General features: G+C 42.2%; 1 protein-coding gene across 3 annotated transcripts in view; it reads left to right on the top strand.

The window, feature by feature from the left end:
* Positions 1–26,652, top strand: part of CDH13 (cadherin 13) — a 1,002,781-nt gene that overhangs the window by 624,002 nt on the left and 352,127 nt on the right. The window contains exon 7 of one of the 3 annotated variants that reach the window (XM_038538177.1): positions 1,862–1,992. The exons of the other annotated variants lie outside the window; for them this stretch is intronic. Coding sequence (XP_038394105.1) covers positions 1,862–1,920 — 59 coding nt within the window. The 3' untranslated portion in view covers positions 1,921–1,992. Of the gene's footprint in view, positions 1–1,861; positions 1,993–26,652 lie in introns of those variants that run through there. 3 annotated transcript variants of the gene reach the window in all.

Here is a 26,652-nt window from a genome sequence, read left to right as displayed (position 1 = left end):
CCCCGCAGTGCCTACTGGCACCAACTCCCCAGTGTCTTGCCACTGCTAGTCTTCTGGGCACCTATGAGCAGGGCTAACCATGAGATGAGGGCTGAGGTGAGGGCTGAGGGCATGTGGTTTACCTGGGAGGTGAGGATACCAGATGAGGAGTGCTACAGGGAAGGGAAGGGTGACATGGGGCTCAATCTCATGACTCTGAGATCATGACCAGAGCCAAAACCAAGAGTCTGACCCTTAACCAACCACACCACACAGGTGCCCCGACCCTTCTCTTTAAATAGGGATCAGGACCTGGAGGTACATATTCTGACTCCTAAGAGAGATGCCTGTTGCTGACAGGTGTGCTGACACTTCTTGAGCAGCTGGAGAGGAGTAGAGATGAGCGGCTAAATCCTCTTTGGACTTCTGAGCACACAGGTGCTCTTGCCGTCTTTGGCTTCCTCTCGTGCTCCCTGTTTTTATCCAACCAGTATCATGACTGAGCACCTACTCTGTGCCAGCACTATTCTGAGCTCTGAGGGGGCAGCTGAGGACCTGTCAGCCAGTGTTCATTCCCTCCTGGTTTGCATAGCCAAGCAGGGAGACTGGTGACAATTGAAATGTGGGGAGCGCTACAATGCAGCCACATGATCTTTATCCCAGCAGGTGCAGTCCAGCTTCCTTGAAGAGATGCTGTCAGGAGGGTAGGGCTTTTGTAGTTTTTTTTTTTCCCCCTCTGGGATCCACCTGAGTTTCTGTTATTCAAGACTCAGTACGTCCATTTTTAAAAAAATTCTACCATGACAGACATGAGGAAAAACTTCCAATCAATAGGCCTTTGTGACAAGAGGCTGTCCTGAGACCTCAGCTCTGCCTGGTACTTGCTATTTTCCAAAGCAGCTCTGGCTACATGGTTTTGATATGTGATAGTTGATATCTGAGGCCTAGCGCAGCACAAACCCTCAGGTGGTTGGTATGACCTGGTCATAAAGCTGCTCGTGGCCTCCTGTTCACTTGTCATGGTTCCTGCAGTGTGGCTTCTCTGTCCACCAGACTGTCCAGTTCTCCTTCACTGGTACTTTTGGACTTTCATGTGGAAGGTTCTTCCATTCTCAACCATCCCAGCCAATCCTCTGGGCTCTGGAATGTTGGGCACATGACTATTTGGTTTTTTGCTTGTTTCCTAAGTAGAAGTTTTTCTTTTAAAAATAAATCAATTCAGCTTCTGTTCATCTTTTTTAAGTTAAAAAAAAATCCAATCACCCTCAAATCTCACCATCCAGAGAAAACAACAGTCGCCATCTTGGTGCATATAGTTGCAGGGCTGTGTCTGGGCATGTCTCCACCCAGGGATGCTCTACACAATTTGATAGAAACGGAGCTGTATGTTCCTTTCTGTAACTCGCTTTCTTCACTCTACAGGGTCGTATGGACTTTTTTGTAAATCAATAAATGTCAAGCTACATCATTGTTTTAAACAGCTAGTGTCTGGATCTGCCATCATCTAGTTAGCCATCCTATATTGATTTAAGTTTTTTCACTTTTCCATACTTACAATCAGATCTACAGGAGAGAACACGTCTCCTCCTATGTGTGTGTCAATCTTTAGGATAAACCCATTCATGTGGGACTGGCAGGATAGAGGATGTGCTTATTACATTTCAGTGGATGTCGGGGTGAGGCTTCTGATCAAAGGATCACATCTGCATCTTGGCCAAGCTCATGCTTAAGGATACAATAGTCTTTCCATTCACATTTGAACATACTGGTGGACATTTTTGGGGGGTTTTTTGGTTTGTTTGTTTTTTTTTTGTTTTTTTTTTTCTGGATTGTACCTAACATCTCCAAGCCTTTGTGGCCAATTCTCTTGCTCTATCAATAGGTCATGAACTGCCAGGCTCTGAAACCCTCCCTGGATTCTGTGATCAAGAAGAGGACTAAAATTGTGGATCCTGTTCTTCTCCCTGGGTCATCATTAGAGTCTTAGCTGAAGGGAGGTGCCCAAGAACAGATGTCATTAATGTGCTGCAGTGCCATTCAGTTTGTATTAGGCGGCACTTGAATTATGGTACAGATCACTCCAGGGCGGTTGACCCTAAAACAAAATTTATGAGTTACATAATCCAATCAGAGACCTCTTCCCAAAGGGAAAATTTCAGGAATAAAGCATATCAAAAGTGTTGAGTTATCTGAAGCTTGCTAGCTGCTCAAGAGACTGAATCTCTGCCAGGTTGCTGCTAACCATGCCTGGGGACCCCAGGTGATGTCTTACAGGGGGCTCCAAACCAAGCCAATCAGCAACCTTGTCACAGCCACCAATTTCCTCTCCTTTATACCCCATCTCGTCTCTGATGGACATTGCTGCACATTTTAGACCCATTGATCCAGGCCCACTAGAGCGTTTGTGGTACTAGAAGACTTTCTGAGACACGGGTGAAAGCCTGGACCCCTTTATTCTGTTAAAAGGATATCCAACCACAAAACTTTGTGTCTCATCTTTAGTATGGGCAACTTTGGAAACAACTCTTTTCATTTTTATTCCTAGCCCTCTCTCCACCTAACTTCCTGTACCAATCCATGGGGTGAGAGACCAATTCAAGAGGCAGACAACACATCGTTTCTTGAATCACTCTTCTAAGAGGAAGTCTTGTTCCTGGCCAGCCTTGTGTGTCTGTCTCCCCACTGCCAATCCTCCATCATCCTCATCCTCCTTCATGTAAGATCTCCTAGGCACTGAGAACAACCTGGGACCTGGAGAGATATGGCTATTGTAGTCATGGAGATTACTTCCTCCTAAAAATAAACAATTGGCAACCGTGCTGCACTAATTGATAGGATATACTTCAGCCTGGAGCTGGGAGTCATCCCTCTACCACTCTACATGTGGGAGGAAGAGGATTTATGACATCAAATAGTGAAAAATAAAATAATTAATGAATAATCAAAATGAAATAATACTTTAAAGTGGAGGGAGGGGAAAAGAAGCATCAATAGCTTCAGAAACTTAGTGATTATTCCATAACTTTTGAAAGAATAAATCTCGTGGGTGTTCTTAGCCAAAATGTAAATTGGGTGACAGTTGAGCAACTGCAAGATAAAAATGAGAAAGTTCATGAGTTCTTATGGCAGAGAGCATGGCAGACACCAAAGCCTTGAAATGCATCCCTCAAACTAAGGGATCCACTCTGAATTGCCCAGGAATGTTTAGTGCCACAGAGGAGTAAAGCCCAGTAGCATATCCACAAGGGCATGAAAGAGTTATAATTTCAGAGAAACTTCTACTTCAAATCAGTTCCAGTTGACCACTTCGTTCAGCTAAACCATTCAACAAATATTTATTGGGCAGCTTCTATGAATCAGAGAATGTTCTAGGTGCTAGAGATATGGCAATGGCCAAGACTATTTAGGGCTCAACTCTTAAGACATTTGCATTTTACTGGGAACAGAACAATAATTAACAATGAAAAAAGATAATTTAAGTAATTTGGATAAAATAAGACAAGGTGGGGCAGCCCGGGTGGCCCAGCAGTTTAGCGCACCCTTCAGCCCAGGGTGTGATCCTGGAGACCCGGGATCGAGTCCCATGTCGGGCCCCCTGCATGGAGCCTGCTTCTCCCTCTGCCTGTGTTTCTGCCTCTCAATCTCTCTCTGTCTCTCATGAATAAATACATAAAATCTTTAAAAAAAAAACTTAAAAAAAATAAGACAAGGTGATGTGATAGAATGAAGTGAGGTCAAGAAAGACCTCTCTTTTTTTAAAAATTTTTATTTATTTATGATAGTCACAGAGAGAGAGAGAGAGAGAGAGGCAGAGACACAGGCAGAGGGAGAAGCAGGCTCCATGCACCGGGAGCCCGACGTGGGATTCGATCCCGGGTCTCCAGGATCGCGCCCTGGGCCAAAGGCAGGCGCTAAACCGCTGCGCCACCCAGGGATCCCGAGAAAAACCTCTCTAAGGAGGTGACATTTAAGCTAAAACCACTGAGAATAAAAGAGCCCACCATTGTAAAGGTATGGGGCCAGCATGTTCCAGTCAGAGGGATCAGAAAGTGCAAAGGCAAGCAAAACAGAGGGACAGAGTAGAGGCCAGCGTGGTAGAAGGATGTCAGCAAGAAGAGTGGCAGGTGAGTTCAAGGAGACAGGGAAGCATAAGATCAGAACAGAAGTTAACCAACCTTGGGCCAAAGCTGTCCCACTGCCTGTTTTGTTTTATTTTGTTAAAGAAAGTTAATGAAGTTTTATTGAAACACAGCCATGCCAATTCATTTAAGCCTTTGACTATGGCTGTTTTCATGAGCTGCCATTAGACCTAAATAGTTAGAACACAGATTATGTGTCCCCCAAAGCCAAATATATACATAACCTAACTACGATATATTTTTTAAAAATGAAATATATATTTAAAATATTTTAAAATCTTTTAAAAATAAATACATCTATTTTTTACTTTGCCCTCTACAGAAAAGTTTGTCAGCACCCTGGGTTAGAGGTCTGTAAGTTTTTATTATATTATATTTTATTTTATTTTTTTAATTTTTATTTATTTGTGATAGTCACAGAGAGAGAGAGAGAGAATGAGGCAGAGACACAGGCAGAGGGAGAAGCAGGCTCCATGCACCGGGAGCCCGACGTGGGATTCGATCCCGGGTCTCCAGGATCGCGCCCTGGGCCAAAGGCAGGCGCCAAACCGCTGCGCCACCCAGGGATCCCCTATATTTTAAATTTAGTAGGAAGACCTTGGGGGATTTAAGGAGGACAGTGGTAAAATTTGATTTTACTGTTCAAAGAGGACTTGAGCTCATCTGTGTAGAACGGTAGTCGGGCAGCCAGGGCCACTTCAGCCTTCCAGGATCGAGGGTGTCAGAGGCCTGGATGGGGTAGGAACAGTGGAGGTGGAGAGAAGAGGTCATGTAAGATTTTGTGGTGAACCCATGGTGGATGGGGGAATACTAAATGTTGACTTATTTTCTGGTACTGGATTACTGTAGCCGATGCTATCCATATGGAATTATGGTAATACTGTAAACCTTAACAGTTTTATAAATTTTCCACAAGTACAAACTAGATTTTGCCTTTAGTTTTCTTTCTAAGGCATAAGCTGTGGAGCAGGGGGACCAGATTATCTTCTCTTCATTCTCAATTTTCTGCATTTAGCAGAGTTCCAGACACATGGTAGCCACTCAGTACATTTCATGCAAGAACAAATAGGCCCAAATGGCAGAAAATATGAATCACCTGAAGCTTCCCTTTTTATTTGATTTGTAAATAAACGTTGTCTTTATTGGCGATTTATTCATTACTTCAACAAATATCTCTGGAGTGCCTGTTAGGTATGAGAATATGCTGCTGCTCAGGAAGGATGAAGTTGGATGAGGACGTTGCAGAAAACAGACACAGACCCTGACTCCACAGAGTCTGCAGACTAAAGGAAAGCAGACAATAAATACAGCCTGCTGCACAGGGGAAAGGCAGGAGCCCCTGGGAGGCTCTCAATAGGAGTGAGGAGCAGGGACGATAGTGCCTGCCCCAGCTATTGAAACAGTGGTAGTGACCAGTTTAATTTTTCTAGTACTGGGTATTGGTCTAGGTTCTATACCTCTCTCTCAATGAAATCCTTGCAATTCTTTTTATAGTTGAGGAAAGAGAAGCTCAGGGAGGTTAGGTTACTTCCCCAAAGTCACACAGCTAATGGGAGATAAAGCTGGGATTCACATTCCCAGTAACTCCTGCGTCCTTTCATCTCCTTTCCATCTATAATACCCACTGTCCTTGAACCACTTCATCTAGGAAAATGTTAAGATCAGTTCAGATCTGCCACCTGGGGTCTGGAGAACATTTTCTTATATGTACATGTGGGCGTCTGTATGCATATATATTGTGTGTGTGTGTATGTGTGTGTGTGTGTGTAGATGAAGGAGAAAGAGGGAAGAGGGAATGTCATTTTATTATAGCTTAGCTGGTCAGGGAACTGACACAGCCCTTAGTTACGAGTGGTGGCCTTCTCAAACAGCCAGATCCTCCCCCTAGCGGTAGTTTGGCAGAGACTCAAGGAGGACCCTTCTCGAAGATTCATAAGGCATGCCAGACCATCAATCAAGATAGTCTACAAATGTCGGTTAGAAAAGATTTATAATCAGCAGAGAGCTTGATAAACCAGCTTTTACTGCAGCACCGTTGTGCTAAGAATACCATCCCTTCGGAGGGCAGAGTGCAGAGTGCTGTCTCCATCTATCTATACAAATACTGTTGAATCCCTTCGCCGTAATATATGGACAGTATGCTAAGAGAAGCCCTGAGTAATTTATGTATAGAACCACCTCCCTTCATAAGTAAATGGGAGAGATTCAATATTCTAAGCTCGCCGGGAAGAGGGCATATAAAATCCCTTTCAAGTATATGTTTTATAAAATATAGGTCATGAATTGAGTTTTTCAGTATCAAAGAAAAAATTTTAATAGACTTACAGCTTTCTTGCTGTAATTATGACTGCATTTTTTTTTTCAAGCCCAGCATAGTACCCAAAGCTATTTTATCATTCAGAAGACTGGCTCTTTTCAAAGATTTCTCAAAAGTTTGGTTTGGGGGATTTTCAATGTTTTCTTCTCGCTCTGGTTTTCCACTTGTGTTCCACATGCCAGTTTTTATCTGTTAGGTTTGTGGTTAGAAGTGGCTGCTAACCTGGAGACCCTCTTGGTGAGGAGGACAGGGCAATGATCATGTTTCTGTGGTTGGCTTCTTTGTTTTTAAGAAAGGTGTCTACAGAGTGATAGAGGACCTGCTCCCCGCCTCAAAATCAGACTCGGTGAGCTGCTCACCAGCCATCCCTCTGCTTCCCTTCTTGCGTCTGCAATCTGACCCCCTCCTTCTCTGCTGAGGAGGTTCTGTGCTTGTTGGCTCCCACCAAAGTCCTAAGCCAGGGTTAGAGGCGAAGGCTTAAATAGTAACTTACATATAGGAAACTAAGTTGGCCAGGTTCTTTCTGTGTGTGACACATCATCCTAGGATGGCTGCTTAGACTTTCACTAGTTTAGGAAAGTGTGTTTGACAAGTTTTAACTTGAAACGTTGACCCATGCACTTAAAACAGATAATCCAAGAGACCTATGCCATTGCTGTCAAAGACATACATGGTGTGGATTCAGACACCATAGGGCAGTGTTTCAGCTGCAGATGATTTGCCCTCCCCCAGCCCATCCCCTCGGACACTTCTGGTTGCCACACTGGGGGAGGGGAGGGTACAACAGGCATCCAGGAGGTAGGGGCCAGGGGTGCTGCTAAACATCCTACAACATACAGGACAGCCCCCACGATGAAGGATGATTTGGCTCAAGATGTCAACAGTGCCCAAGTTAAGAAACCCTGCCCTAATAGGAGAAAATGAAGAATTTTGGTTATGAAGACCACATCTGGAATCTGGAGGATTGTAGGCATTGGTTAGTGCCCAGGATGAGCGATGGCCAGAGTCTATTCCTCTAAGAAAGATTTGGTAGCATGTAGCTGCAGTGCACACTGACCACGGCTTGTGGGAGACCCTGGGCTGGGACCTGTGCCAAGGGCTTCCTGAGCATTATCCCACTGACTCATTTCATATGATCCCATGAAGCAGATGCATGATCATCTCATACTGCCAATGAGGACACCAAAACTTAGAGAGATTAGGAAACAATTTTTCCAGGACAGCAGAGACCTCTCCCTCAATACCCATTCCACTCTGTGTGAGTAACAGACCCCAGTGTCTGACAGCAGCAGCGTGTCCATGTGAAAACTCTACTGGCCAAGCTCCCTCAGAGCTAGGTGTGGTGGTGTGATGACGTGCCAGCCAGTGAGCTACAAGCAGGGTGTTTTGTTTTGCTCCCAGAAGGAGCTGGGAGCCACGGGAGCTGGGAAGAGGGCTTTTTTATCCTGCCTGGAATGAGGCTATGGAGGCTAGACCTCAGGCAGCCCCTGTGCTTCGTAGAGTGGCTTTGAGGATGGAAAACATGATGAAAGACAGAGACAGGATTCTGTTGCCCATGGAATGTTACACTAGCCTGCTCCAGAATTATTTCAAATGAGACAGTAATGAACTTCTGTCTCATTTAGTTCACTGTTATGTTGGCTTCCCTGTATTGGTCACCAAATCTAATAACAGCTGACATATACAGTGTCACTCAACCAATAAGAATTACAGCCCAGACAATTTGACTCCACATGATGCTTTTTAACTGCTATGCTATCCTGCCCGAGACATTTGAACCCACTTACTCCTCTCTGTGTATTTCATGCCACCGGTTTTTGTATGGTAATTAGAAAATTGAGTCTTTATTGGGACGAAAATAGTCTTTGTCTCCTAACTCTATTATCTCAGAGTTCTTTTCAGAAAGCATTCTGAGGTCTCTGTCATGAGGTATATTTTATTAGATTAAAAACATACTCAGTGCCCCATGATGGAAACTTCATTAGCATAGTGGTTTTGATTTTCTCTTATCACTGTAATTTCAGATCTGAGTCCAGCCCTGATGGTCCCAAAATACTCCAATAATGCACATGATCATGTCGCTGCCATTTACATCACTGTGCTGGTCTCATGTCCTCATTCCAAGGACTAGGGAGAGAAGGGAAGGATACAGGAATGTTAAGAGAGCTCTAGAAGATTTTCAGAGAATATTAGTATTTTTTGCTTGCCAGTGAGTCAACTGGAAATGCATCATGAGGATGTGCCTGTCAGTCCATATGGGAGATCAATATGTTCTAACAAGAGTGCCCCACAGAGGTTGAGACCACTGACTCCTGTGTTCAGAAGATCTGGTTTTCAGTCACATTTCCACTACTAATTGAGAGCCCTCGAACATGCTATTTTACCTCTCTGAGCTTTGGGTAACTCCTCTGCAAAATGAGGATAATGATAGTGCCCTCAAAGGGGAGCTGTTCAATGAGAAAATAAATATCAAGCCTTGAGCACCATCCTAACAAAATAAATACTACATATGTCATAAATATTAGCCACTACCAACCACTTTTTTTCCCCGATGGTAGAACATGGTGCTGTTACCTAGCATCTTGCAGGGGAGAGAAGAACTCTGCCAACCAGTGAAGCCAAATTCCAATCCTGGCTCTTTCTCTTTCAGCTGTGTGAATTTGAGTGTCTAGTTCCTTCTTTTGCATTGGTAAGAATCCACGGTGGCAGCATCTTGTATGAGTTTGAATTAAGCAAATTTGAAATGATGCAGCATGGAAATATTTTTTAAATCTCATTTGTGCACAAATTTAGAACCACTTCCATCATCCCCAAGGGAAGCACTCTACTTATTAGAAGTCATTTCTCATCTCCTCCCCAAACTCCCCAGCCCTAGGAAATCACAGATCTACTTTTTTGCCTTTATAGATTTTCCTGTTCTGGGCATTTCATGTAAATGGGCTCATGCAATACGTGGTATGTTGGCTTCTTCCACACGGCATCATGTTTACATCTGTGCATCTGTGTTGTATGGAGCATGTATCAATATTTCGTTCCCTTTTATTGCCAAAGACAGCTCAGTTTTTAAATAAATCTGCTTTTAACACAGTTGGTGCTGCCTTAACTTATAGAGATGAATACATACCATTCTTTGTCAAGATTACTCTCGAATTATGCAAATTTTCAATTATTTGAGGTATTCAAAAATGTGTCCCTTACATAAAGCGTACCTGAGCTCTACTTATCTGGAAGTTTTGTTATAAGAACTGAATTAGATAACACATGTAAGTATACGGCAGCAAGGCCAAATATATGACGGCCTCTCAAGAATGGCCCCTCCCTGTTTTGCATGCATTTATGGCCCATCTACTTGCCATCTGCTTTTATGTTTGTCACCCTTGGGGATCCCCATCAATAAAGATTCCAACTGATTAAGTAAAAGATTTACTCAGAAGTGCTTTTTCTGAGGAGTTTGTTCACCAGGCATCCCAAAAATGGTTTTTTGGTGAAAAATCCAGTTTGCACTAACATGTCAAGTTTCTGGAAAACTATCAGTGGTTCAAGTTAAATAGTCCTTCGTAAATTTCCACCAGTATCCATATATTCATGAAGTAATCTCAAACCTTTACTTGTGTTAACTGGAGTGTACTTCTATAATGGCATGTGTCATTGTTGGGTGTATGAGCTTTAATGAAAGACAGCTTTTGAAAACGACCACCCTATGGTCTTTATGACTCATTTCAGCAAGGTTTGTAAGTGAAAGACATTCACTCGTTCCCTCTCCTTTACTCTTGCCTTTGGCCTTGAGGTACCACATCAAACAGACATCTCTGCTCCTTGAACAAGCCATCACAGCTTGCCTTGTAGGTGACAGACATCAGAATGGATACTTCCAGATTTGTCCTCCTATTTAATCCTCCCAGTGACTCTGGCTCTCATCATATCCTTATTTCAGATGAGAAAGTGTGGGCTCAGGGAGGTTGACATGCATTATCAGAGGAGATACTGTGAGTCTGGATCTGTCTGACCTCAAATCCCATCTTCCTCCAAGGGGACTGCATTTCCTCTGTCTTAGTATGGGTTAATTACTCCTTAGTATTCCTGCTTAGCCTCCACAGAAAGACTTATTTACCCTTATTCAGTGGTCTCTGATGTAAGCATTCAGTGCTGTCCTAGCCAAGGCTTTGCATCTAAATAGGAAATGTTTATTTTATTGCTTATGGGAGATTCAACGAGCAAGCAATAAAAACAGCCAGGTGGCTTCAGCACAGAGTTTGCAGGCTAAGAAGCTCCTCTAGGTCATGCCTAGCCACGGGGATGATTCCTTACTGCATGAGACAGTCCAGCTGTGCCAGGTCCTAATTACAATTTAAAGTGTAAGGTCAAGTTATACTACGAAAGGGTAAACACCACCTAGAAAAATTTCTAGAATTAGCAAACCTGTAACAGAGGATCTAGAGATTAAATTCATCTCAACCTATCAATGAGGATTTTTTTCTGCTGCAGGTAACAAAATAGCAATTAATGTGGCTTAAACCTCTCAGGTTGATTTTTCTCCTGTTTCCAGAAGCTGAGAGGTGGGTGGCTGCTTCCTTCGCTTCACTGATCTGACAGTCAGAATCTCTGTGAGTCTTTGGCCTTGCTCTTGTGGCCGTAAGACTTGTCACAGCTCTAAAATCACAGTTATATCTAAAGGAAGAAGAAAGAGGGAGTAGGAAACATGTCTGTGCTTTTCATTAAAGATGCAAGGTCTTTACCACTAGCCTTCAACAGTCTTTTATTAACAACCCACCAGAGAAAAACTGTGTCATGTGGTTACCCCTAGCTGCAAGAGGAACCATGTATAAATCAGTATTTACGTATGTGTGTACGCACATGTATACGTGTGTGTACTCATGCACGTGTGTTCATATGCATAGTGGGCTAGGGAGGAGGGAATTAAGAACAGATCTGGGATTAACTGTGCCTGGTCCCTACGTAGTACCCAAAGTTTAAGGGATTCCCCCAACTTTTAAAGGGTTAAAATGCAGGAAAAAACAGTGTTTTCCACAATTTTGTTATAAGTTTGAGATTAGTTGGGGGACATCTCTGAAAGGATTTCTTGGCCAAATAAAGGAAGGAGACAAAATCAAACTGGTTTCTTTACTGTTCAAGTTCTTAGAGACTTTAAAGTGCTGAAAGTCTTGCCAGTCTCCAAGATGATGCAGCGCTGGAGAATGTTTCCAGAAGGATGTTCTGTGAGCCAGGCAGTCAGGGTATGATAGATACTTTGGAAAGTTAGCTCTTAGCCAGTGAACTTCTGGATCAGGAGATACCTGAGCGGGCATGCTATCCCCTCCCAGAGACATGGTTAGAGCCCAGGGTTGAATGTAAGATGGTCTGAGAGCAATACTGTTGAACAACTGAGGTTGTAGAATGTCAGGTAGACTTTTGACCTTGGGAACAATAAGACCAGCAGGGGATTGAGGGGCACTGTGAGTAATTTGGACCTAGGGACCCCATCTTGACTCCCTCCTTCTACCTTCATCCATCGGCTAGTCTCCTTCACAAAGCCCATCAATGCTCAATGCACTAAAAACCTTGCAGAAGGAATTAAAATGTTACACAAATACTAACACGACTGTTGGGAGTTTCATTTGTTTTGGAGTTTTATCTGTTCTCATGAAGACCAACACTTTGTCCAGGTTCTGGTGGGAAATTGACCACCCAGGAGCCTGAAGGTGGACATCATTACCCCAAATGAAAAATGACAGATTTTCTACCTGTGTGTCTTTCCAGAACTGTTGGTAGCTATGTTTTCACTCTCCACGTTGTCTCTTCCTCATATGCTCTTGTCCGGTAGGTACCCAGCTTCAGGGTAACTATCACATGCAAGATATGGAGCTATGGGCTTCATACACATCCTCTCATTTCAGCCTTGTATTATCCCCCCAAAATAGATAAAAGTATTCTCAAGACCTGGAACTTAGTGGGCAGGCACCCTATCGGGATCTCACAACTTCCCTCTATATCTTCCCTACACCACATGACTATGTCAGTATAAAAATAGCATCTAAGTGAAAATGACTATTCAAGAGGGAGAATGTGACTTAAACTCATGGTTGCTTTTACCATTAGGTCCTAATAAAAATGGAGCCAGAACTACAGTTAGCTTGATTAGTCTAGAGACCCATAAAAGTCGGGTGATAATTCTGGACTTTCTTTTATGGACATTTATATTAGGTTTCTCCAGAGAAACAGAATCAATAGTATCTATAGCTAATAAGAAATTGGCTCACATGGTTATGGAAGCTAAGAAGTCCCAAGCTCTGCAGTCAGAAGGCTGGAGACCCAGGAGAGCCAAAGGTGTAGCTCCAGTCCAAAAGCCAGGAGGCTGGAGATCCAGGAAGAGCCATGTCTCAGTGTGAATCTAAAGGTTAGAAAAGACCAATATTCCAGCTCAAAGTAGTCAGGCTGGAGAAAGTTCCTTTGTGCTCAGCTTTCCTGTTCTAATCAGGTGTTCAATTGATTGGGTGAGTCCCAATCACTTTGGGGAGGGCAATCTGCTTTACTTCATCTATTGAATTAAACATTAATCTCACCCAGAAACACCCTAACAGACACATGCAGAACAATGTTTGACCAAATGCCTGGACACCTCGTGGCCCAGTCAAGTTGACACCTAAAATTAACCATCACGATCTTGTTGGCCAGAATCTTGACCTTGACCTCATGCCTCCAACTCCCAGCCTCACTCTGGTGGTTATGTTGCCTTACACAGCAAGAGATTTTGCCAATGTAAATAAACTTATTAACTAGCTGACATTCAAATAGGGAGATTCTCCAGGTGGATCCAAATAATCCCCTAAGCCCTTATGAGCAGAAGAGCAAAGCAGGAGAGTGAGTAAGAAGATGCAGAAGAGGGAAGTTTGAGAGAGCAGGGGAGGCTGGCTCAGACACTTCCAAAGCCCAAGAAGGACTCAGGTTGCTATTGGCTTGAGGTTGGGATTGGGCCATATGGAAAGTGTGAGAAGGAAATTTGTTCTACTACACCCTAAATAAGCTTGGGAAGGATTTTCCCCAGAGCCTGTGGTAAGGAATATAGCCCTGCCTACACCTTGACCTCTCAATGGCATGAGATCCAGATGAGCCCTGCCATGCCTAGACCTCTGACACACAGACACTATGAGATAGTAACTGGGTGTTCCTTGAAGCTATTACATGGGTGGTAATTTTTTAAAGCAGAAATAGAAAAGGAACACAGTATCACTCACTTCCATGTCTGCCACTGATGAGCGAAGTTGTTTTCCCAAGAATGAAAGCCAAAATAACGCACCAGAGGACAGAACTAAAGAGAAACACACAGACTCACAAACTCTTTAAACAACTGTCAAAAGTTCAATTTCGAATGAATGACCAACTTATCATTTTCAAGTGTTCCTGACTTCAACATCATTCTTTTTTTTTTAAGATTTTATTTATTTATTCATGAGAGACACACACACACACACAGAGAAAGAGAGAGGCAGAGACACAGGCAGAGAGAGGGAGAAGCAGGCTCCATGCAGGAAGCCCGACATGGGACTCGATCCCGGGTCTCCAGGATCACCACCTGGACTGAAGGTGGCGCTAAACCGCTGAGCCACCTGGGCTGCCCCAACATCATTCTTAAATGAACACATTACCACAAACAACTCTCAGGACATGTTTAGCCACATGTCCGAATGAAGCTTCCATAATTATTAATTCTTTTGACAGTCAAGTGATGCCGCTAATTACAGTGAACTGTTTCCTTTGTTGGGGGGGGGGGCACACCACCTACATTAAGGAGCTTTCCAGACAGGTCCTCAGGCCCTCTCAGCTTCCAGAAGTAATATCACCACTTGCCACCAATCACCTCGCTTCCCCAGACTAGGTGTCTTTCTCAAGCTGCTGCAATTTGATGAAGACATGACAGAGAAGACAGCATCATCCCCACAACCGGGGGGGGGTTAACTGCTATGTTAATGAGGTTCAACAAAAATTTCCATGACTGAACAGCATGGCAGTCACTGGCCTCAGCCTTGTATGGCTTTTCACCATCTCCCTGCGAGATGCATGTGGAATGTGTGTGTTGGAAGTAGCTGTTCCTGATCGGCCCCTTAGCATCCTTGCCTAGAAACACAACTTCTTCCAGCCTATCTCCCCTTCCAGAATTCTGAGGACATCTGAATCTGGAACAGAAACAGCCACAGCATGACTCTCTTGAGAGTGCTCAGTACATAGACGTGATTAAGAAGACAGACGCACACCCCTTCACCTAGCACACATTATGCTAACTCTTAGCATAATTTGGCCACCAGCATGCTTAATCCTTAGATGTTTTCTTTTCCTTTTTTTTTTTAATATATGACAGCTTTATCACAATGTAATTCACATGCTGTAGAACTCAGCCATTTACAGTGTCCAATTCAATGTTTTATGGTACCTCCATACATTGCATAGTCATTACCACAATCAATTTTTAGAATATCTTCATCATCCCCAGAAGAAACTCTGTATTCATTAGCCATCATTTCTTATTTTCTCCCAAACTCTCCCAGCCCCGGACAACCACCAATCTACTTTCGGTCCAGTGGATTTGCCTATTCAGGACATTTCATATAAATAGAATCATATACCATGTGACTTTTTGTGGCATCTTTAGCATAATGCTTTCAAGGTCATGCTATGTTGTAGCTATGCATGCTGTGTTCCTTTTCTTTCTTTTTTTTAATAACAAATTTATTTTTTATTGGTGTTCAATTTGCCAACATACAGAATAACACCCAGTGCTCATCCCGTCAAGTGCCCCCCTCAGTGCCCATCACCCATTCACCCCTACCCCCCGCCCTCCTCCCCTTCCACCACCCCTAGTTCGTTTACCAGAGTTAGGAGTCTTTATGTTCTGTGTTCCTTTTCATTCCCAAATATTCTATTATGTGGATTATTATTTTATTTACATTTTTACATTATTATTTTATTATATATTATTTATCTATTCATTAGTTGGTGGACATATGGTTATATTATTAGTAATTGTGTAAGTTTAATGAACAACATTTTGTAAGTTTAAGATGTACACTGTACTGATTTGATACATTTATAGGTGGCAATATGATTACAGTGTAGCGTTAGCTAACACCTCTATCTTGTCACATAATTTTCCTTTCATTTTTATGGTAAAAACAATTAAGACCTAGTCTCTCAGCAACTTTAAAGTATATAAGATAGTGCTGTTGACTGCAATCACTGTGCAGTGCATTACATCTCCAGAACTTACCTTCTAACTGCAGTTTGTACCCTTTGACCATTACATCCCTGGCACCTCCAACTCCAAACCCCTGGTAATCACCCTTCTACTCTCTCCCTCTATGCGTTCAGCTTTTTTAGATTCCATACACAAGAATGTTGATCATGCACCCTGCAGACTTGCTGAAAGTCTTCTTTTAGCATAGATGCTCTTACACTTATTTTATAGGCTCAGTGACTGATGTCCTACCTCATTTTTAATGGTGTAGCTGCCTGAGTCCAATGCTCACTTTCTGTCTCCTAGCCTTCATAATTCTACAAGTGTTTGTATGTATATGAGATGGATATGAAACTGACACATTATATATTAATACATTCTATTTAGGTTTACCTTTCCTACATGCTAAGCAAGTAGGGACATAATATGACTGCTCGTTAAAAGTCACAACTTAAGATAGGTCTTCCACTCCCAAACCATCTTCTGTCTCTGAGTCATCATTGGATTTTTCACCATTAATTTTAGCTTTTGGTTTTGGGGGTTTTTTGTATTTTGTTTTTATTTTTTTAAGAGATTTTATTTATTTATTCATGAGAGAGAGTGAGGGAGAGAGAGAGAGAGAGGCATAGACACAGGCAGAGGGAGAAGCAGGCTCCCTGCAGGGAGCTGACGTGGGACTCCATCCTGGGATTCCAGGATCAGGCCCTGGGCTGAAGGCGGTGCTAAACCACTGAGCCACCCGGGCTTCCCTGTTTTGCTTTTTTTAAACACTTGAAAATTTACTCATTTCTTAAAGGCAGTGTATCACCCCAGGAAGAATGCCTTTCCTCCATCGTTCTTAATGCTAAAATATGGCATCCAAGTCCAGACCTGTAAAGTGACTAGAGAATCCCTTCTAGTCTTGACATTTGTTGTATCCGTCCACAGACCACTTCTCTGAGGGCACTTCCCATGACCAATACCAGTATCCCTTCTCTAGAAGCAGCAGGTGCCCCCAGCGAGCCTGCCACACTTGTGTGGCACCTCATGTGAAACCAAAGTCTAAGTGAAATGACCTCAGGCACACAGTCCGTGGTTGGCTTGTCTCTGTGGCCCTGCTCTGCTGCTAGTCCTGCTCTCTGTGTTGAGAACATTGTTGAGTCCTCCTGGGATGATGTCCATAAGCTTGGATCTCTTCAACCTCCATTTCTCTAAACTCCAACAACTCTGGCCTCTCAAATATCTCAGGAGGGAGGTCACCTCCTCTTATCTTAATTCCTGTATTTTTAATTCTAGATTCTGGTGACTCTCTATGGCCCTGCTCTTTCATGAACTCCTTCTCCTTCTTGCTCTTCACCCATTTTCTCCATCTTCTGTCTCCTTTCAGTGGACATATGGTCTCCCAATCCTAACAGGAGAGAACCCACCTCCTACCACCATACTTTCTTACATACTCTTATATATTCTTTCCTCCTACCTGTTGCAGAAGTACTTTCTGAAAATACATTGTTTCCTAATGTAAGCATGGTATACCTCTGACGGTATAAAAGAAAATTTTATGTGGCAGAATGATGAGCTCTTATTATTTTAATAGCTTTTTATTTGGATATATAGCTGAATAGTACCTAGTACGTCATTCCCGTGATTTTATTTATAATGATGCTTAGAACTAGGTTAAATTTTAAAGGTCAATTTGAAGTGTATTGAAAAATAAATAAATAGGGGTACCGGTAGTACTCACATATGATAAAGTAGTCCCTGAATGATAGAAATACAGGAATACTTGGAATCTCAGAATGGACTGTCCTCAGGGTGACTGGGAGACCCACAGTGCAGGAAGACTATGAGGATGAGAGCTAATGTATTCAAGGAGTGCTAATCCAATCACATCCAAGATGCTGCTTGAGACCCTGCTGTAAATGCACAGGAAGGATCGTGGGGAGATATGACGGCCTGGTACTGAGGGTATTTGGTCCACCAGAGTGGTTATTCAGGAGATGTTTACTGGGCTGAAGCTTTAGCAAGCAGTAGTGTGCATTGAGTGCCCAGCATGGGCCAACAGTGCACTAAGGTTTTCACATTTACCCTGTGCAAGAGCCTCATATGGGAGGTTCTACTGCATCCTACTTCATAGAGGAGAACACTGAGTTTCAGGGGGCTAGGGCATTGTGCCCAAGATCACTTGACTAGTGAGAGGAAGAGCAGAGATTCAAACCCAAGCAGTCTGGTTCTGTGTCAGCTCTCGCACCCACCATATTCTAGCTCAGGTTGCAAAGGCTTTAATCCACAGGCCATGTTCCTTGGCATGAGAACCTTTTCCTCCCCATGCCATTCTTCCCCCAAATTCACTACAAGAAATATTTATGCAAAATTTGTCATGCATCAGGTGTCCTCTAGACATAGAAGATCCAGGAAGACCTAACTCACCTCTGCTTTCTGAGAAGAATCATGCAGACTAATCAAGGATACAAACAAGTAATGGGGGGATCCCTGGGTGGCGCAGCGGTTTAGCGCCTGCCTTTGGCCCAGGGCGCGATCCTGGAGACCCGGGATCAAATCCCACGTCAGGCTCCCGGTGCATGGAGCCTGCTTCTCCCTCTGCCTATGTCTCTACCTCTCTCTCTATCTCTGTGTGACTATCATAAATAAATAAAAATTTTAAGAACAAACAAGTAATGGCATTAAACCATGCTCACTTAGCAGAACACACAGAAGAAGTCCTCAGTTTCTATTAATATGGGCCCAGAGAAGCCGAGCAATGGACATTGTGCAAAGTCAAATAGAACCTTTATAAAAGATCAAAAGAAATGTTACAGAAGTAAAGCATGAAAATAATTTTTCCTAATCCTTTGTTGTCGCAATAGAATGGATCACTTACATCACCAGTTTTTTTTTTAATTTTTATTTATTTATGATAGTCACAGAGAGAGAGAGAGAGGCGCAGAGACACAGGCAGAGGGAGAAAGCAGGCTCCATGCACCGGGAGCCCGATGTGGGATTCGATCCCGGGTCTCCAGGATCACGCCCTGGGCCAAAGGCAGGCGCCAAACCGCTGCGCCACCCAGGGATCCCTACATCACCAGTTTTAATGTTGATTTTGACAACTTTTCCAGGATCAGAGTTTGGGAGTATTTAGAGATTTCTGTGATACTGAGTAAATATCTGAAAAATTATACTGAAAATGTTTGTTGTTTGTAATAGCACCTCAATAAGAAACAGATGGCATACTCAAATTAGGACAGTTGTAGGGAGACCTATTTTAAAGGTAAATTGCAAGGGATGGGGGTGTAGCCCAAACCAGAATGGGTGAGAACAGAGCTCTTTTCATTCCTAGCCCTTGGGAATGAGGGAACATTCAGACCTGGAAAGGGAGTCACATAGACAGGGATACTTTGGGAGGCACAGAGAGCTTCAGCATGATATACAATCAGCCCAGGCCAACCCAGAAGGGAGCAATGCAGGGGAATAAACACTCTGACTTCCCCCAACTTCCACATGTGATCTCCAAACCCAGAGGGAAATCAGAAGCCCTGTGCCATCTATTCAGGCCAGCCTCCCAATGACAGGAAGTGGGGTGGGCATGCTAAAGGGTCAAGCAAAGATATTCCATATGCATTGGAAACCTCTCATGTTCTTACTGCTCTTCCCTAAAGCAAAGACAGACTCACGTGTTTTGAATGGAAAAAAAAAAAAAAACTTAGTCCAACTGTTTGGCCTGAAAATTCTGGAATTTTGGCAGAATCAATAGTGTGCTACAGATGTATTTAACTATAATTACATTTTTCTCAAGGTAGGGAATTTCTTTGCATCCATTTAATCACTGTGAATGAATAACTATGCAATCTCTGAGAAGATTCCTAGCAATTCCATTGGTTTCTAAACTCAGAGATACTTGCTTTGGGGAAAGTGAAGACTAAAAAATCTCTGTATATGTCCACTTACAAATGTTATTTAGATTTTTTAATCAGGCCTTTAAAGAGACCATGTTTTCTCTTCTGAAAAAAATCAACTATCAGCATATGTGCCATGCATTCACTAATATTTGACTAAATACTGTAACATCTATATAGAAAACAGACCCCAATCAGAGTTTTCCTGGGTTGTGCATTTTGCACTGTCAAGATGTAAAGAGCATCTGATTGGAACCCATACCTCCTTCAGGATATGAGCGGATCCAGGTCAGTGAATTGTTTCAAGGTAGAAGAAGTTTAATGAATATACCTTGGGCTGTGTGTTCCTCCATTAGCATTTGTTATTACAAAACCATTACTCTCTCTCCGGATGCTTTCCCACATGCTGATGGTGTCAAAAGAATGACAGGTCTCTCATTAAAAATGCATAATATCTTGCCTCCTGCCTCCTCTCAAACTCTGACTTATCCTACTGTAAATATACTGCCTCCGTGAGAGTCTGCTGCAAACCAGCTGGATCCTATTCAGAATATCTACTTTCTGCCAAATCACCATGTGGGCAGCATGTATATCCACCACTATATAATATATGGATTTGAACTGCAAATAATTTGAGTCAACTCTTCAATAACCATGGGAATTTCACATCTCGAAAAATCCTGAAAATGATGTAATGATATCATGTAACAGCAATTTAATTTGCTAGGTAGGGATTAAGAGCTGATAAATTCCTTCTCTTTAAGTTCCTTTAATTCTATCTATGCAAGTCAGAGCATTCCACATATTCCCCAGCCTCCCAGCTGATGTGCTAAAAATGGTTTCACCGTACTGCTCTCAGACATGCAACGAGCTAGACGAAGCTGTTTAGTTACTTACAATCTGTTTACATTACATAGAAGGTTGGTTAATTAGAAATAAGCATGTTTCTTAATTAAGGAACAAATTAATTTTTAAAGAAGTGCTGAGACCCCCTTCGGTTACTGCAGATAAGGGACTGAGCACGTGGTCTGTGGTTGTCTGCGTAATTCTTTGCAAGGAGGATTTGAAGTGTGCAGTGACACAGACCATAGCAGCTTTGAAACCAAATATTTGTGGATAAAGATTGTAGTCATTCTGCTGATGTCTGGTAAATATCTGTTGTGTGTGAGGAACTGGGCCAGGGGCCCGAGGAGCTCAAAAATGGTACAATGAAGTCAGACCCTTAATGGAGCTCAGGGTAAAATGAAAGAAACAGCTTCTCATATACAATACTTGACAAAATATGCTAAATGCTGGAAGAGATATGAATAAAATACCCCAGAAGAACACTGAGAGCAAAGCAAGCTTGGGGGGATGGGGGCATTGGGCAGAGAAAAGACCCAGAAATCTACCAGATAGGTCAGCTGAGTCTTGAGAAATGAGCAGGAATTTCTGGGGCTGAACCAGGAAGCTTGTTCCAGGCAGAATGAATATATGTGCAAAGACCTGAAAGAGTAAGGCATGATCTGGGAGCACAAGTAAAGAGGGTATGACTTGGGCATAAACTATGGAGATGGCAGGATCTAGGAAAGGTCTGGAGAGCCCAACATGATCCAGGTGACCAAGAGAGGCAGGCATCACAAGAAATGGGCATGTGAGGACTTTTTTGGCTCCTATCGACAGAAATCCAACCCAAATTTAAGCAAAAAAAAAAAAAAAGTATTGTATTGGTTCATTCATTTAAAAGCCCAAGAGGGACTTCAGGATTGGCTATATCTAGGTGGTCTATTTATGTTATCAGGGATATTTCTCACACTATTCTTTGTCTCCACTTTGCTCGGTGTTGGCTTTCCTGAGGTGATAGCAAACCACAGTAGTCACCTGGCATTTTCCCTACTACCTTAGCAACTCCAAAACACCTCTCATACTTATGAAAACATTATTTACACATAATTCCATTACATTATTTACACATATGACTCTGTGGCTCAGTTGAAGTTATGTGCCCCTCCCTGAAATGATCTGTGTGTGCACAGGAGTGGGAAGAGTCTGAGTGGCCAGACTGAGTCCTATGTTCACATCTACTAGAGTCAGGCATGGGGGATAGCAGATACCATCCCTCTCTGAGCTACAAGGACTAAGAGAAGGAATAAAAGGAGTAATAACCCAAAGGAAAACAAGAATGCGGTTACCCAGAGCAAGGGAACGGGTGCAGGGCAGAGAGAGAAATAGAAAGCTACAACATGAAGAAGTCTAGATGAGAGCTCTCAGTGAGTTTCAAGTGGAATCATGATATGGACATAAATGCAGTGGAAAGAAATTATTGTGGCTGCAGAGTGGAGAATGGGTGAAAGAGAGGAGGAGATGGACCCTGGATCAGTGGCTACAGCATCAGCAAGAGCCTGGTCTAAGGTTGTCAGGGTGGAGATGGTGAGCAGGAGGCATATTTTGGAGAGATTTAGGAGAAAAGAGAGGGACTTGAGAGTCTGGTGGATTGTAAGAGCCACAAATTCTTTGAAGGTCGATGTCCCCTCCCTTGGAATATAGGTGAGCTCTATGATTGCCTTGACTGACAAGATATGGTGGAGGTGGCCCTTTTCAGTTGCAGAGTCCAGGCCTCAAGAAATGGGCAGATTTCACTTACTGTCTCTTGCAACATTGGCTCTGGTGGAAGACCACACCATGTAAGATGTCTTTCTGAAGGCTGTCCTTGGAGAAGCTCAGACCATATGGAGAGGTCTTGAATGATGAGAAGTTATTTGGGGAGAAAGGCCAAGGAGCAGCAAGGTGGCAGCCATGTGATGGTAGGAGCCATCATGGAAGAGATTTTTCACCCCCAGCTGGCTCTGCATGGATCTGAGATGAACTACCCAACTGAGTTCTTCATGAATCCCGACCCACAAAATCTTAAGCAAAATAAAATGGTTGCTTTAAATAATTAAATATGGAAGGAGGGTATTTTTTCTGCAACATGGAATCACCATAACAGGAACTGAATTAAACGCAATCAACAGAGAAGGATCAATGTTACAAAGTAATGGCAAGGACTAAAGCAAATGTTGACCAATGTCAAGACAAAAGGTTAGAGCACACATCTAGCTCACCCTGCCCTGTGTCCCTAAGAACCCTGTGCACCCCTTCCTCTCCCTGCTGAGCCCCAAGGCCTGTCTCTGTCTGGGGGTGTGACTTATAGACATGAGCTATGTCTGTCTTCCTCCCAGGATGCTCTCTTTGATAGGCTGTCGAGCTCTTTGGTGAGCTTTGCTTTAAGTCAAGGGGACTGTCAGTCTTCCCATTGTTGTATTTGATTCAAGTCCTTTAATATATCCACTGGAGGTGACACATCCTCTAACACAGGATCACAGGCCACAAATTAAAAACAAAAACAAAACAAAAAAAAAAAAAAACAGAAGTTATTGGATCCAGAAATAGGCAATGCTTTCTAAGCTCCAGATGGTAGGCTCCTGTTTCCTCCACCTGATTATGACTCTCACATTTATGATATTTCTTTAATTATAACCAGAAACTTTTGTTTGGGGCCAGTAGAACAGGTCTTAGAAAAGTCAAAGGTAGGACAGGTGAGATTGGTCTTTGTTCTTATGTCAAATTATCTGATAGGAAGACCCTAGCACACAGCTAAGCAAAGGGGAACTTTGTAAATATTAGGAAAAGGTGTCCCCTATAGGCAGATGAATTACAAAAAAGTGTCCCTGTGGATAGGCCACTGAGGTCTTGGTTTAATAAGTGGCAGATGAGTTGGTACAAACAAAAATAGACCTCTTCCTCCAGAAAGTAAGAGGAGGGCAGGCTGCAGATGAGTTCTTTTGGGCCCCACAACCATGTGAAAGAGCTTCTAAGAAACATGCCTCCCAGTAGCAACAGAGGCAGCAACAATTTTGCCATCATCACCACCATTCATTAAGCCCCTCCTAAGTGGCAGGCATTGCAGTAGGCTTTGCATGTATTCACTCTAATCCTCAAAACAAGCATGAAATATAGATGCCTCTATCAATGACAGATCTAGACTGAGAATCTCTGTGCCTTGCCTAGAAATGTACTAGGATTGGGAGTGGAAGAGACTTGAACTTTATAGCCATATGTGGCTTCCTCTTAAGTACAGAGCAGTTTCTTGGAGAGGTACACCAAGAAAGGCCCAACTGTGGCCATGAGTTTGTGGTCATATTGGCTCACATAGGGACATTATTGCATTTTGTGGCAATTAATGATAATCTGTGTGACTATTGTTTTGTTTCCCATTGTTCAAAAATGGATCCCATTCAGTTGGATTGGCCATATCTTCAGGTAGGATCCACATGGACAAGGAGGTAATGCAGCATAGTGAAATAGTTAAGACTCTGGGCCATATACAGCTGGATCTGAATCTCTGCTTCACCTCTTATTACTTGCCTGACCTTAAGCAGGACACTCAGTCTCTCTGAGCCTCAGTTTCTTCCTCTTTAAACTGAAACAGCTGCAGTTTGTTATAAGAATGCTATTTGTAACGCCTTTGATTTTTAGTAAACTCATTACACAGTCATTAGCACTACCCAATGGTTGGTCCAAATGCCCCAATTAGTCTAGGACATAGCTCATGTTCGTAGTCTTCTAAGTTCACACCACTCATTGGCTTGTGCTGAACTTTCACTCAACCAGAAACTTGAGTGTCTATTTTATATGATTATAGCCAAGACGGATCTCTCCACTTAGAACTAATATATACATATGTTTGTGAATATATTTGTGTGTGTATACACATATGTTTATTCCTGATGTCACATTTACCCATAATAAGTTTTATTTAATTAGCTTCATACAATGGAAAGAATGTGATGTCTTATTTCTTTAATCTGCCTTGCTGCCAAGTATTCCTAGCTCCTTTAAAAAAATTCATAAAAGTTCAAAAGCGTGTATTCTGAATCTTCATCAAAGTCATAGCAGCTATCTATGGTTTAGGAGGGCGCTCACCACATCTGTCAACTAACAAACATTAATTAGATACCAACACATGTCAAGAGCAATTCCATGTGTCATTGGCTCTTCAGGGCCCAGGGTCTCCGTGTTGCCTGGTGCAATGTCACTGAAAAACACCAGAGGGGTAGATAGATGAGTAGTTGGATGATGAGGATATTGAATACAATAAAGTTCTAAATCTCTGTCACAACACAAGAGATCCTTTCCTAGAAGTTAATTAACACTGTTCTCATTAAGTTGACTGTACAGTTATAAATTCACCTAAAAGTATGATCCCCTGGCCTACATTTTTCCTATTGTATCCATCATGTGGTCATGAGAGGTGTTTTCAAATGCCTTCCTGAAATAATTGCACTGCATCTTTTTCATTCTCCTGGTTTATCAATCTTGTAACAAGCTTCAAGAAAGAAAGGAACATACTTGTGCACCAGGAGATGTGGGAGGAGACCTACTGTTGCCTGCTGATTGGCTTGCTTGTGGCTGTTATTTCACAATGTATATGCACACCTAAATATCAAATTCTATACCTTAAATTGACACAATCTTTATTTGTTGATCATACCTCAATAAGGCTGGAAAAAAATAATTTTGGTTGCATGTGAGAGTACAATATCATGCAAAAAATAACTTTTAAAAAGATATGCATTTTCTGATTAATATTAATATGCCATGTTCTACTTATTTTCCCTGGATTTTCAAATCCCGCCTCACATACCACTTTGTGGGTATAAGTTCTGTTATAACAACATCCTGTTTACCTATCTTAAAATTTGTGTTGCACGGAAAATGTAAAAATATAAGCACCTATTGAATTTTTTCACATTTCTTTCTGAAAACAATGAGTGTATAGAATGTTGAAATAAACAAAAGGAATAACCTTAAGTTGCATAAATAAATAAATAGATAAATGCAAGGCCATAAATTGGAAATTTCCTAAATACATATCAAAAGGGGAATGGCTAAATAAAATTAAAAGAATTAAATATTACAATGCTATTCAAAGGAGTGAGCCAAAAAAAAAAAAAAAAAGAGAGAGAGAGAAACAAAGGACTGAACCAATCATTTGTATTTATATCTATATAGTCAATGAAGAGATGGGCTCAGAAACAAGGCAGCCAACTTCCGTACATATTCCTTATGATACAATTTATAAAAATTTAGTAAACACATACACACACACCCATATATATATATATATATATATATATATATATATATATATAATAACACATTATTCATGGCTACAAATATACGCCCAGGATGACCCGTAATGGCTGGGCTGGTGGTTACATGCTCTGATATAGTGGCTGGTGGTGCTGACAAGGCTGATGGGTGTAGAACAGGAAATGACAGATAAAAGGATGTAAGTTAAATCTGTAACGTTTTATTTCTTTGAATAAAATGAAGACAAAGCAATATGACAAAATGCTAACAGTTGGCAGTTCCATATGGCGGGCATACAGGTTTTTATGGTATTGGTTTTTGGTACTTCTCTGTGCTTCCTGAAGATTCTCAAAATACAGAACTGGGGAGGGTTAGCCCTCGCTGGTTACTGACGATCAGTCCATTCTTTCTTTCTATTTTTTACACCCAGATATATTTTTTTTCAAAGCTGTAACATGAGACATATAGAATTGAAACCCTCCTATCTACCTACATCATTTAGGATTAAGCTCAGCTGCTTCTAAGAGAAAGCCATTTGAAATAACACGAGAAGTTTGTTTTTCTCACCTAAAAGACACATGGAGATTGCATAGGGCAGACTCAAGATGCCTTTAGGGACCAGGCTCTGCCCCCCTAGCTCACAGCTTCCACTCTCGAGGCCATTAGTAGTTTTGGATGACACAGCCTTCACACCTGCACTCTGGACCTGCAGCCCCTTCACATCCATCTCGTTAGCCACACTTAACAACGTGACCACACAGCTGCAGAGGAAGCAGGGGGACGGATGCTTCTTTAGGGGGTATGACCTAAGATTTGGGGTGATTTTGTGTTTTCTGGTTTGGTTTTGTTTTCAATTAAGGAAGAAGAAAAGAATGTATGTAACATGAATATCCTTCTCCTCTACGTGATTACTTACTCAGTTTTAAAATAACAGTATGGACTCATGGGATTTTAATTGTATTCATTGGCTTGTTTTCCATCACTCTTTATTTTTTAATGTCGTGCTTA

Source organism: Canis lupus, chromosome 5, assembly GCF_011100685.1.
Source record: "Canis lupus familiaris isolate Mischka breed German Shepherd chromosome 5, alternate assembly UU_Cfam_GSD_1.0, whole genome shotgun sequence".
Taxonomy (NCBI): domain Eukaryota; kingdom Metazoa; phylum Chordata; class Mammalia; order Carnivora; family Canidae; genus Canis; species Canis lupus.
This window is presented reverse-complemented; position numbering and strand designations above follow the sequence as displayed.